General features: G+C 43.8%; 1 protein-coding gene across 9 annotated transcripts in view; it reads left to right on the top strand.

Moving 5' to 3' along the window:
• DYNC1I1 (dynein cytoplasmic 1 intermediate chain 1) overlaps window positions 1–14,517 on the top strand; it is a 194,532-nt gene that overhangs the window by 162,496 nt on the left and 17,519 nt on the right. For all 9 annotated transcript variants that reach the window (XM_056337761.1, XM_056337762.1, XM_056337768.1 and 6 more), the window contains 2 exons: window positions 6,358–6,498; window positions 12,781–12,906. In XM_056337761.1, the coding sequence (XP_056193736.1) occupies window positions 6,358–6,498; window positions 12,781–12,906 (267 nt within the window). The remainder of the gene's footprint in view (window positions 1–6,357; window positions 6,499–12,780; window positions 12,907–14,517) is intronic.

The following is a 14,517-nucleotide window of genomic DNA, read 5'->3' as shown; positions in this document are numbered from 1 at the left end:
GGCTGGGTAGAAGAGAACAACTGAAGTCCAGCAGCACAGCCTGAATGTGTCACACCTCTGCAAAGGACTTAAAACAGTTAAGGAGGATTAACCAAATAAGCAGTTTATCCATCAGTGTATGTTCCAGGCTATCTTCACAGACCCTGAAACCTCTGCTGTCTGACTTTCTAATGCTCCTAACAGTCAGGTGATGTCTGACTTCCCAAGTTCTTTTACTTTTTTTTCTTCATGCCACACCATTAGACATTAAGATTGGTTCTTATTAAAACCACTTATGCCAGCCATAGAGCCTTTTTTCCTTTGCTTTTGTCTTGTATGCTCATCCGTGATGCTTTGACTTGGAAGGAAACCACAAAAATGTAATCATCATGTTATCTCAAGACTTGGTCTGCTCTCATAGCCCCTTTCCTTTCAGTCTTACCCTTGTCCCCTCCTCTATCTATAATAATTCCCACATGTATATGCAAAAATATTGGACTTTCTTTTATTATTGGCAATTAAGAGAGGCAACATTTTCAGCATCTCTGCAAGAACAATTATTTCTAGAAGTGAACAGTTTTCTGCCTTGACTGTCTGCAACTTTTAAGATGCCAAAAAACAATCAGCGTAGTAATACTACAGTACTTAAATAAAACAGGGCTGTGAAGAGTGTAGGAATCATTTCCATACTCATTTCTTTCCTCCTGTCGCTACTGAATCTAAAACTAAAGTCTGTTCCCTTGCCCAAAAATGCAGTTTAGACTTGATTCAGTGACCTAATAATCATGTGACAGTGAGATGACACAACATGTACATAGGTCATAGCCCAGCAAAATGTCCATTGAGCCCCAGAGGCTCATCTGTGATTCAGCACTGAACCTGACTGCCAGAAGGAATTTAAAGACAGGTAAAGGAGCTGTTAGTCACGTAACTCACTTTAGGGCACCTCAGTTAGCCAGTAACACTGGGGGCTAAAGCTGAAGAGCATAAACATCGTCCTTTTGCTTTCCCATTGTCATCCTTGAAGGTCTGGCTAGTCCTGGAAAAGGTGGAGCAGACTACAAGTTGTGAGAGGTCTATATAGTATCAGGGTCTGTGGGATAATAACACCCTTCAGGGAGAGTGCAGACAGGCTTTGTTGAGCCATCAGGGATGTACCTGTAACTAGCCCCTCTGATTTATGACATCTTGTAACAGTTCCCGGGCTGGGATTGCTGCAGGTTTTCAAAGCTAGCGTAATTTGAACTAAGTCAAATCCCATAAGTATAGCATTATAGTAGGAACTATTGGATTATCCTAAATTATCATAACTATTAGAAAACAGATTTGGGAGAAGCGTGGTAGTCCAGAACTGGCAAAATTCCCATGGAGATCAATCAGTTTGAATAAAATCCAGGGCCTCTTTGACTCCATACAAATGTAGAACATGAAGGCTTACAAGAGTAGTGGAGTCTTCTACACAGTGGAGAACTTACTCGCCACTGCAAGAGGTATGCACAAGTAACCTGAAACAGCTAACAGCTGGTGTCCCAGGAAGGAGACCATTGAAGGAGGAAAGGTCAAGACAAGAATAAAGCTGATTTGAGAAGTATTTGCCTCAAAATTCCCAGAAGCTTTTAGTTTTTGCTTAAACTGTCTGCATCTTTTGGGTTGGCCTGCCTAACTAGCAGCGTTAGAAAGGGAAAGATGAGTCTGGATTCAGCAAAGTAGTAAAATGTCTCTCTCAAGGTGGAGAAGACTAGGGACTATAAAACAGTGAAAGAGCTCAGATCCTAACCTGAGTGGAAGTCTCATAAGCTATGTATGCCCTGTCCCAGTTTCTTCTGCAACCGTCTGGTCAGTGTGATGCTAACACTTGCTTTAAATAAAAACAGCAGTTATGCTTCCTTACATGTTACCTATGGCAGAAGAGATGTCTTTCTCTGACACCATTTTGCAGGATTTTTGCTTTTTTAATGAATAAATGCTATTTATACAATATTTGGTCCCATAAGGGGCCAAATTCATAGAATCATAGAATCGTTTGGGTTGGAAGGGACCTTAAAGATCATCTAGTTCCAAGCCCCTATTCCCTGTTTTGTTCAAGGGCCAGACACACGAGCAGCCACTCTGCTCAAGACTGCTCTGGCTCTGCTCTTTCCACATGCCCAAAAGTCAGAGCTTGAGCCTAAACAAACACATCAGCTTGTTCGGAAAGTTTCTATGCCAAGGACTAATGAATCTGTCATATTTGCTGCACACCTAGAAAAATCAAATTAGCTTAAATCAACTTCTAATACTGCACAACACTCATGGCTGTTGTTAATACAGTGTGAGCCAGAAGTACAGGTTGACAATGGAGCGGAAAGAAAGAAGAGGAGACAACAGAGCGTGTGGTGTCACCATACATCTGTACTGCTGAAGGTACGTCTAGGGAAGTACCTTTAGGTGGAGCTGACACGCACAGAAATTGTGCCAGCATGTATAACGCTCCTTTCACGAAACAGGCAAAGCCAATAGCTTTTTCTATGGCTTTTCAGAAGTCAGATGCTAGTTAAAACCTGTGGATATGTATACATTCCTTTATATGGATAATTAGCTACTTTATGTGTGGCGCCTCCTGGATTAAAGAAAATTCTTCTATGCAAATAAGAAATGGAATAGACTGGTCAAATTTATATGTGGAAAAAAAAAGATCTCTTTTATATAAATACGTAGTATTTATTTAGGTGAGATTCTTATTTTATAGACAAGTGCTAATTCCTAGACAGCTCCCATGTATTTAAAATGTATGCTCTTCATTGTCCTTTTAAACAATGCCCGTATACAAACACTGAGGATGAACAATAGATTTTGACAACATGCTTAAATAAATGAGACAAAACCACGTGTCTTGGAATTGGCTTTTTCACTTTTCCCACTAAATGCTCAAATCCTGTCCTATTGAAATCAATGGCAAAACTCCATCGATTCAGTAGGGCCACATTTTCACCCCAAACTCTCTTTTTCAGTAATAAGTAGATTTGGCCCATAGTTTAACTGCTTTAAGCTATTTTTTCTGTTCTATTGAATAACAGAGTGAGTTGATATTTAAGAATGAAAGCTCATCAAGTTTAAATTTCAGTTGTTTTATAATAATAGCCACATGTTAGTTATAGATTGTGTAAGTCTGAAGTTTTGGTAATTTAAAACTGCTTTAAAGTGACCTTTACATGGCTCCACATTTCAACATTCCTAAAAGAGGTTGGTATTGGTCCTTACTCATAAATCCTTACATTAAAAGAATCTGCAGACCTGGGCCCTTAGTTAACAGGCTCACAGTAAGGAAGTCCTGCAAACATTTATATACACACTTAACCTTACAAATCGAGTCTTCACAATGAAATCAACATAACTGCTCTCAGTGGGCAAAATCAGACCAGGATGAAATGTCGGCTTTTACGAAAGGCCAATCGTTCTTAGTACTGAAGACAAGATGCTAAGCAAGGGGGACTTCCAGCCCGACTCAATGCAGTTCTTACATTCTTCTCTAGTTGAGACAACAAGACATACTATAGGAAATGCTTCTTTTTTATTTCCCACTGGAGGCTAGTCAAGCTGGGAGGGCAGAGATACTGGGGGCACTATGAAGGCTGTAGCTCAGCTCCGCTACCACTGCCGCGTGGTGCCATATGATTGCTGCCCGTTTTCCCAACCACACTGCAGCTGATCTTGCCTTTTGGTAGGGCCGCTCACATGGCTGCCGTTTCTCATTTCCTTCCAGTGCTCCACTGCCTATTAATCTCCATTCCTTTGTGTGTCATTCCCTGAATGTCTGAGATCTGTCTCAAAAGCCATATTATTCCCGTTGTCCAGATTTTCCCTCTGACTTTCTATTTGACTGACTATTTCCACTGCTATGGTGAAGGCAATACACACTGCCTATCTGCTATGCTTTTTCACCTCAAATACCAGCACTCCAAAAGTGTTTTTATTTTACTAACAGGGAAACTGAGGCACATCAGCTAAAGCTATTTTGCCAGAGACTATACAACATGTGAACAGCAGGATACAGACTAGAACCAAATCTCCTGACCCTTCCTTCTAATGCCTTGCTCTTTAGGCATGAATTGGAAAATAAACTGACAGAACTAAAAAGAGCATTAAAAAAGTGTCACACTCAAAATAAGATCAAAACAAGTTTTGATACATTGACAAAAAGGAAATGCTGATTGAAATCAGCCCTGGACTGATGATATCTTAATAGTCCTCTTGCTTCTGTGGAATTTTGTTACTTCTTCCATGATATCAAAGTGCTGTAGGTGCAGAACATTTCCCATGAATAAGAAGAATATCAGCCATCTAGCAGTTGACCAGATTTCCTTTCTCTTTGGTATACTATGCTATTCAACGCCCATTGTTCTAGCACTTAGACGGTTGATGTGTTTAAACCTAAATTAGAAGTTTTCGGTGAAAAGACACAATATAGCAGATAGACATTGTGGATCCATATGGCCCACTCTAAATAATACTTACCCCAGCTCACAGCTGTAAAGATTCAGTCTGAATTTTCCTGTGAAATACCTCTGCCTCTTCAAAAGCTTAATCTTAATTTTGCCCTCAACCCTGCAAATGTTTTAGCACAGGCATTTAAGTAATTCCATTAACACGTGTAAGTAACTCCACTGGTACTGATAATATACTAAGCAGATGCATATGTGTTTGGATAACAAGACCTTGTTTAGGTAAGAAAATATTCTTGTAAATTTTTTCCTTTTCTTTTGCAAAACTCCAGCTTTGGAGAAGGAATAAAAATGTTGCATAAATTTGAGGTAATAATCTCAAGATCTAATTTCATTTTATAGTCACACAAACCAAAATGCTTGCTATTCTTAGGACATGCACAAAAAAAAACCCCAAAACACTAGGCCAGTTACGACAATACGGGACCTGATCCTGCGATCATTCAAAATCATTCAGTACTTCAAGCAGGGGAAAAACTATCCTACGGAATCAAGCCCTTTGTGTTTTCGGTATTTTTTCAAAAGACGAAGTGGCGTAAATGAATATGTCCTAGAATGTTTTGCAATACCCGTGATGAGCAGAAATATTTCAGCGTTATTTCCAACGCAGAACCGCAGCAACAACACGCCATGGATACGCACGGCGGCACAGGGACCCGCGCGCGCTGCGGCCCCCGCACCCAGCGGAGCTCCGCGCAGCGCAGCGGGGGCAGAGCGGACCTGGCAAGGGCCCAGCTGGAAGCCCAGAGATCAAGCCGACTGCTTTATTGCTCTACATTAATAACACACAAAAGCAAAGCGGTGTGAGAATTGCAGTCGCTCGCTCCGCTTCCTGGAAGAATAATGCGCGGCTGGGTAACGCATTGCGGCGTTCCCGGTACCGTGTCCTGGGTGAAGGGAGCGGGGGTTGCGCGCTGGAGGGACCGGCCGCCATACCCCGGGTACCGCCGCCGGCGGCTGCCGTTCCCCGCCGAGGGCTCCGGGCGCGGCGGGGGGGGGGGCTGCGGGCGCCCGTCCCCGCCGTGCCCCGCTGGCCCGGGGGCGGTGGGCCCGCCGCAGGCAGCTGGCGGGTGCGGGAGGGAGACCCTCGGCGAAGCCCCATTGTTTAGATCTCTGTCACAAGTCGTGAGAATACTTAATTTCTTTCATCTCTGGAGTTTTCATTATCATTCAAATTTCATTTTCCATTAATTGATCGGGGATTAGCGAAGCCATTATGCAAAAATTAGACAAGCCAGACGCGATGAATAATTCATGACGGACAATTACACGTTATTCCTGGTGCGCTTCCTAACTTCCCTCCGACTTCCCGCCCGCTGCAGGACGGCCTTCCCTGCCGGCCGGGCCGGGCACGGCTGCGGGCGCTGCGGCAGCGCCGCGGGGCGAGGGGCGGCGGCGGGGCCCCGGGGCGGCGCGGGGCCGGGGGTGCTGGGGCCCGCCCGCCGCTAGGTGGCAGGCGCCGCCCGCGGTGCGCGGAGGGGCGCGGAGGGCGAAACGCGGCTCCCCGCCGATCTCACGATCCTTATCGGTGCGACCGCAAGCGCGGTTGGCTCGGGCGGGCGCGGCGGTGCCTGCCTGCCTGCCCGCCCGCCCGCCCGCCCGCCCGCCCGGCGCACCCCCCGCCCGCCGCCGGGGTGCCGGCCGGGAGCGGGAGAGGCCGCGGGCGCTACCCCCGCCCCAGCACCCGCGCGTCCCACACCCCTCACGCCGGGCATCTCATTTATCCCACCGGACAGTTGTTGCCCCATTAAAGCGCAGTCCCACCCTTCGCGAGGACCTTTCATCTGGGGAAGTTTTATGACACTTTGTAAATGTGCAAAGTTTTTAATTAGACTCGCCAGACAGCCCCAGGCAGCACTAGCGCCACGAAGTCTTCATGCTTCTCTCTGCTTTACAGCACAACAAGCCGCTCTACTCCTTTGAAGACAATGCCGACTATGTCTACGATGTCATGTGGTCGCCAGTGCATCCCGCGCTCTTCGCCTGCGTGGACGGGATGGGGCGCCTGGATCTGTGGAACCTGAATAACGACACCGAGGTGAGGCGGCGCGGCGGCTCGACGGCGGCCGGCGGTGGGAAGGCGAGGGCGGGCGGCCGGCGGGACCTTAACCCTGTGAGGGCCGGCGGCGCGGCGCTGCCCAGCACCCCTCGGCCCGCCCGTCCCCGCCCCGCCGGGGGTCTGCGGGGGTGCCGGGCCGCCCCAGGGCGCGGGGAGCCCGGCGTCGGCCGCCGCCCGCGCCCCGGGACGCGGCGGGGCGGGCAGGTCCCGCTGCCGGAGGCGCCTGACCGCCCCCTCCCCCGCCCGCCGTCCCGCCCGCCCTCCTTCCCCCGCGGCGGCGCTCGGCTGCGGGTACCTGTCAGGGGCGGGGAGGGCCGGCTCCGGCACCCCCGGCAGGAAGCCAACGCAAACAAATACCGCGGTGCCGACTCGGGAAGGAGCCTCCTTCCCCTCTCTGTTATTTTAAGGTGCACTTTTAAACCGCGCCCGTTTCGTAGTTTTTTATTCACACCCCTCCCCCGCCTCTGGCACGCAGTGCCTGGGCCAGGCGCTTCACAGGCCGCGGGTTCGATGCCTCCCCCCGCCCGGTGGGCGCACCTTGGCGGCCGGGCCCAGCTGGGCAGCCCACCGCCCCGCTCCGCAGGTGCTGCGCCCTTCACTGCGAGACCTCTTCTTCCTTCGTGTTCACCCTCAGCTCCAGATCCTCCGGACACCGTCGTCCGCAAGCCCTGTGCCAGCGCCAGCAGCGTGCCCAAAACCCAGCGTGCCCCTGCGGCTTCCCTCGCCTCCCACCTCTCTGAACTGCTAGCTGCTCCGCTTCAGATTTTTAAGCACAGGGCATCTCTCTCACGTGTTATTCGTGATCTTATACCCCCACTTTTTTTCCTCTTCAAAATTTGCCGCGAAGCTTAAAGGCACAAACACAAATGAAAAATAACAAGTTGGTTTTCCATCGCTATTGAACTAAATAGCGGGGACCACTGGGGAGGGAACATTGCACCTTTGAATGTAACTGGTGAGCAAGGATTAATCGGAGAGCTTATTGCAAAGACTGAGAGTGGTGGGTACCGTATTTTTTAAAAAGTCATTTTCTACGTGTGCGGAACACCCCTTTTTTTCTCCTTCTATTTCAGATTTTTAAAATGCCACAAACTTCTATTTATACTATTTTTTCTGGACTTGAGTTTCCCCAAAAAATGGTTTTGAGAAAACATGTCATGTCGCTTGAGGTCAGTCTTAGACAGCCAGCAATCAGTATTAAGCACGAGAATTGAAATGTTTTTCCACAGTGAAGCCTTGTGTATTTTTACTTAATGACATGTGAAATTAAGAACAAACAGGCTGTAAAAAAATTTTTTTAAAAAAATCACATATTAACTGACAGTTTTCTTTTTTGGAAATAAAAAGTAATACCGAAGAGCAAGCGGCAGTATTTTCCCCCATAATACACCCTATTTTTTTTATCTTTTTTTTTAAGATTAGTTAATATGGCTTTCACATAAACATGCTATAGATTTCAGACAGACTAAAATACAGGCACAGTTTATGACTTCCAGTGAGTGGTGCTTGCCATAAATAAGCATGGACAGGTAAGAGGAACCAGCACCGGGCAGTGCATTGTCAAGGGGAGCAGTGAGGCCTTTTGAAGTGTTCTGAGCAGGAAGCAGCGCAGCCTTTTTAATTAGAGCACATACAGCTGGAGGATATACAGGAGGAGTCTCCTCAGAATTTATTTTGGGAAGGGAGGGACATATCCTTCAGGTGTTCTCATTAATGCAGGCTTAAACACAGAGCATAAAACCCAGCATTTTAAGAAGAAGAAAAAAAATAACCCTTTCCCCCCAAATACCAGGGCTGAATCCTGCTCTGCTGGAAATCAACTGATGTTTTGCCATTTAAGTCAACGAGACCATAATGTCTTTCCAAAAAATTAGTCTGGACCGCTTGATCCCATTCCCATCAATAACAAGGCTGTATGTAGAAAACTGCTGATATATTTTCAGTGTGTTTACATATAAATACATAGGAACATCAGAGAAAAAAAAATAATTTCAAGCTCGATCCTGCTTTTCTTCTGCATGCAAGGCCACCCCTGATTTCACAAATTATTTCCATTCTGAGAGGTCAAAATCAGCTCTCATGTAAGAATCAGACTGGAATTATTTCCATGGTATCCGAGCTTTGTATTTTTATGGGAATCGAATTTGCGTCTCTGGAGGCAGAAATACCATTTGGTTTCCTTACTGAGCACGGTGAAACAAATTTTAAAATCTCTATACATGATAAAGTGGCAGATTCTGAGTAGATGTGAGGTTTTGTTATGTGGGAGAAGCAGCAAATGTACCACTGAAAGAGAGAACTGTAAGCAGTTCTTTTAACAACGTAACTGAAAGTGATCGTTGTTTGCATTTACCCTCTATCTGGTAGGTCATAATTAGCTTATAATTTTCAAGATTTCTGTAATTGATTATGCTGTTGAAGTCTGCACTGCTATTTGCTAAGAAAAAGTCCTTGTCAGCACTTTTGACTTTATAATAAGAAACCTTGAAACACCTATTTTTTGGATCATTATTACTTTTAGATGTCAGATAAGCGATGTCAAAGTATTTGTGAAGACAGAAGAAAATGACAGGTATATTGTGTTTAACTGCTAGCTATTGATAAAAATCTCTGTGTAAGAACTAGATATGATCGTTATTAATGAGACCTTGTTTTGTTTAATTTGGGAAATCAGCCACATTATTATTTAGGTATTGTTTTGTAAACCAACTAAGAAAATACCTGGGTTTAGTTAGATTATGCTACCTTCACATTTTTGAACTGTAACACAGTTTCCACTAGTGTTACTCACCGTGTTTATTAAAAACATTTCTCCGGAGAGCTAAATGCTTTCTGATCAAAATAACTAAATTCATTTGACTGTACCACGGATTTAATCAGTCTAATTATTCTCAAAACCTCACTGTCAAGTAACAAGGGTATTTGTGTGCTTCATGTTGATCTGTGGATACTAGAAATTGTTTTTGTAATAGCAAAGAAATTCATCACGTTTTAATTTATATTTGAGAAATTAATATAAAAAACCCTTAGAAGGCAAAAAATGTTTACCCACTCCTTCATCCTTTTGCAAATAAGAGTATTATGTTTATGGATCAGTATAGTGAGGTTTGCAGATAGTTTCAGGATACCAAATGCCAGTTTCTTACCTACGTGTCTGTAACATTTCTTTTGTGATCAAGATTGGAGGTCTCTACGTTATTGACAAGTCTTATTTACCTATGAACTGATGTTAAACTGACTTACAAAACTGCTATTTTCTGCTGTGTTATGTCCCATTCGAATATTTGTTGGGGTTTTTTACGTGGCATACCTTAGCTTTGAGAGTGTGAAGATGGTGTCTATTTCAAGAAACAGAAAGCAGCTGTATTTGCGAGCAGTTTTTGACACTACATAAGCAATAAAAGTAAAAAAATAAAAATGTATTCTTATCATGCAGGTTTTTCTGACTGCATCTTTCTTAATCTGTTACCTGTTAAAATCCATTTCAAAATTGTTAAAAATATGACAAGCACCAACTTCAGAAAATTTATAAAGTATTTCAAATGTGATTTTTAAAACATAATGCTACCATTATAAAATAAACCTCTTATCTTTGAAATCTAAAATAGGCATGTGTAATTTAACCTATCGCTACTGAGAGCAGACAAATCTATTTTAAGTTACTATGGTTTGACTGTATTTCTGTCCGTATCACTGGAGAAAAGGCTTTTTATTTAGATTTTTAAAGACTGTTTCATTATTGCTTTTGATTTTGTTAGATAGCTTTGTGGAATAGTAACAGGATTTTACAAAACCATCAGGTTTTGAAAAAAAGCATGGGTTGTGTCTTCTGTCTGCAGCATGCATGCTGCTTATTTTTATGTGGAACACTGAAAGAATGCTGTATTAACAGAAAAATCCCCGAAACACCAGCTCTAGAATTACATATTTCAGCCTTCTGAAAGATTTTGTGAAAATTCAGTGCCTTAAATATATGCTGTGTATATTTTTATATGAAACAAGTATCTTTGATTTACAGTTTTCTGAGAAACATAGCTTGGTTAGTGGATTAGTCCTCTGAAATGAACCATTTACTTGTTGTTTGAAGAAAGCCATTTCCAAATGTCACGAAATTAATTTTGGCTGGAATTAAAATATCCTTTCTTCTTTTTCTTTTTTTTTTTTTCTTTTTTTAGAAATCAGTGATCACAGGAGTTAAACTTGCTTGTTTTCTAATGTGATTTTTATCATGGATCAAAGACCCCATGTCAGATTTAGGCCATTGACTCTCACCCACTATGCAGTAACAGACTTGGGATGAGGAGTTAGAGCATGGTGCCAGCTCTTTTGGGTAATACTGGCCTTGCACAATGGGGAGATGAGTCCGGTAGCTTATTTGCATTTGAATGACTTCTTAAAGGAGAGGGGAGGATGGTATGTGCTTTCTGATTGCTCTCCAGCATTATTTCTGCATCACTCTGCAAACAAAATCCTCGCGTATTTCACATGTGTGGCTCAGAACATGACCACGAAGCCCTTTGTGGAGGTGACACTTTAGCTTGGCAGGCTTGTGCTTGAAGTGCACTTCAGTTTTGCAGCCTTGTGCCAGGGTCGAGGAGGAGGAGCAGGGATGGTCCAGGGGGAGAGGAGCAAGGCAAGCAGCCTTGCTTCCCAGTCCTTGGCCTGCTGCTGGAGGCTGTGTACGCACTGCTACTGTAATAAGAGTCTTGGGAAGTCTGCAAAGGTTCGCCTTCATACTGTCACTCATCTTGTGTGACACAATGAAGGCGTTAGAGCTGAGAAGGAGGAGACTGGCATGGGAGCTATACGATGTTTGTTTTAAAATTATTTTTCTCCTGGATCTTTGGACCTATCTCACAACTAGAATATAAAGCTACAGCCAGAGAACCAAGACCAAGTCAGCAAAATACTGTTTTTGTTAATCTTGTCGGTTTGTTGATGTTCAGACCGGGCTTTAATACCACCTTCAAGCTGCTTTCTTCCTGCTTCTGCTGCATTGTGCTGACAACGAGAACAGCAGGAGTACTTGTCACTCATCCAGAGGTAACCCAGACTCTGGTTCCTGTCCAACTACCTCTGCTTGCCTGGACTGCCGTCCAGTTCCATGTCCATTTATAGATCCTGGGACACCCCCTTGTCCCCATCTCACCATGTGACTGAGGCCTGTTCCCCCAGGTGGATCTGGTGGAAGAGCTGCTTTTGCAGCTATCGTATCTTGTTTGCCCTGACCTAAAAAGCATTAAAGCTAAAAAGCCTTGTTTGGAAGGCTTTCGTGCCAAGCTACAGGCTCCTTGCTCAGGCAGGTTCTCCTATTAAAGGCAGTTGGGTGGAGCATTAGCAGACTTGCAGTTTACTGTCATTGGTCTTATGAGGTGACCTAAATCAACTGAGTGATCTACCTATCTGGGACAAACACCCATATGGTTCCTTCCTCCTCCAGCATCTTTTGATGCCCTCATTCCAGCGTAGATTACAAATACTTCTCCTAAGATCATGATCATTGCTTTATTCATCCCACGCATTAGCCAGATTCTTTATGTATTCTTGTGGATCACCTGTTAAGTTGGTTGACTTGGGGCAGGGAGGGGGGTTGGAAATTGGACAGGATCCAGGTGTATTTAAAGCAAAAGTCGTCTCCTGGGGATGTAAAAGAGAATTGTGGGAATACACTACAGGAGTTCCTAAATGTCAGCTCAGCTGATCTCATTTCTGCCATGTCCTCACTCTGAAGTGATTAGCTCAGGACTTTTCTGACATAGTACTTAAGTTTTGCCCTCTGCATCTAGCCGCAGAGGTGAATATGGATTTAAAGGATGTGTCAGCATGAATACAGGGATGTGTCTGCCAACTGTTACGTTATCTGGGCCCAAGTCAGAGGCCAGAAGAGAGAGCAGGACTGATTCCAAGTCCTACCCTCATTTGGTTCTTGGTCATAAGTCAGTAACTTTTGAGGAAGAAGCAGATGTGGTTTCACATGTCTCCGAGGTTAAGGAGAAAAAACTTTCTTTTACTGCACTTTACTGTCAAAAAGTCTTCCCTGCTCATTCCAAGCAGTCTCTCACTCTTTCCTCTTTTTAGCACATGTGATCGAAGAAACAATGAACACTTTTTTTTTTTCCTACCCCCAACGAGGGTTGTATGTTAACTTCCAGCAATGCTAAGGGACTTGTGACTCACCCAGCTAAGCAGGACATTCAAAACTGACCCCTGGGTTTGCAGCCAGCGTGATTTTATTCTTTCCTGTTCCTATTGTTTCGACAGGTTCCCACAGCCAGCGTCACCATAGAAGGAGCTTCTGCCCTCAACCGTGTCCGCTGGGCCCAGGCTGGCAAGGAGGTAGCAGTTGGTGATTCAGAAGGCCGCATATGGATCTATGATGTTGGAGAGGTATTATTATTGTGTTTGGGGTGGGGTTTTTTGTTTTTTGGGGGTTTGTTGGGGTTTTTTTAAGCTTGGCGTCTGGAGAATGCCACATCCAAGTTTGAGAAGAAATCATGTATCGTAACACATGAATAGGACACCTTCAAAGAATAAGCCGGTTTTCTTTCAGTGGAGTCCCCTTTGATTTTGGGTTGCCAGCAGTGTGTTAGTTGTAAAGCTACCTTGCAAAAGAGTTAACTAGTATGTCTTATGAGAGAAATATTTCTTGAAACCTTTCACTGGTTTTAAAACTTTTTTTTTAGTGGTTCTATGGGTAAAAATTACAAAGAAACTTAAAGAGGAAAATAGAGGTGCAAAAAGAAGCTGTGTTGTTCTGACGCTGGTCCCGAAGGGTTCACTTTTTATATTCCAGTATCTCTTATTTCATGACTGGCTTAATGCTGTAAATTTTTCTCAGCATGACACGTACAGAATATATCTGTTCTTTTAATACCAAATAATGCTGAATATGTCTGAATATGTGCAAAAGGACTAACCGGAGGAAATGAGAGGTGTCAGAGGATGGTTGGTGCATGTGTGATAAAGAGTACGTAGATGCTGAAAATAGCAGGATGTGTATTCTGTGTCTAAGGCTGCTCTCAATTCACCCGGCTACATCTTATAAAAAACATCTAAACTGCAGTGTGTTTGGCACTGATGGAATCTACCTCTTTGTTGATGAATACGGTATAAAGCGTTTTGTCGGCATTACAATCCCTTGGAACAGTTATGAGTGAATCTCTGAGCAATCAGCTTTTATGTAGAGAATTTGTTTTCCATCATTATCTGTGATAGGATACCGAGATATCCATCTCTACACAGTAGGGAAACATTATAGAATACATACAGAATTATCTGTAACTCTCATAAAGTGATTTTATGGCCCATAGCAAAATTGCTTGTGCATGACTCATATTTTTGGATCGCATTCACTTGTGCAGGAGTTGCCTTTCCTCACAAATGCTTGCTGAAACTTCTTGCCATATTGTTAACATAATTTCAAAATTGTCTAAGGTTACTGCATTCAGATTTCCACCATGACACTGGCAGGTCAGGCTGTTTTTGTTTATCTATCATTTTTGCATGACTGTTCCAAAAAGGTGGTTTTTCTGTCTTCCAAGTGATACGACAAGCTATGGAAATGTCTTTGATGACAGCACAGTCTGATCTTGTCTGGGAGTCTAAATGGGCTGTAGAAATGTCTCTTTTTTTGCATATCATACACCAAATCATTCATAGGATTGTTTATCCCTGCAAGCTCGCTCAGGAGAAAATAGATTTAGTGTTCTATGCAGAAGTAGTAATATTTAGGTTTTTGGCCTTTCCTCTGTATCATCAGACTTCAGCTTGCAAAATGAGTCACAGTGATACACTCAGATCAGAAAGAAAGACAGGCTTCTAGTACTCAAAAATAAAAAAGAAGAGCGAGTCATTCAACATTATTTATTATTTGTGTGAGTTGTGTTACATAAAGTGTTCTGCTCTACCCATGCAGAGCCCGAGCGTCTCCAACTCAGCTCCTTACATGCAAACAGATGGATGTCCATCCACATGGCTGCTGACAGATCATGGGCCATT

This window comes from Falco biarmicus, chromosome 4 (assembly GCF_023638135.1).
Source record: "Falco biarmicus isolate bFalBia1 chromosome 4, bFalBia1.pri, whole genome shotgun sequence".
Taxonomy (NCBI): domain Eukaryota; kingdom Metazoa; phylum Chordata; class Aves; order Falconiformes; family Falconidae; genus Falco; species Falco biarmicus.
Note: the sequence above shows the minus strand (reverse complement) of the source record. Positions and strands in the feature narration are given on the sequence as shown.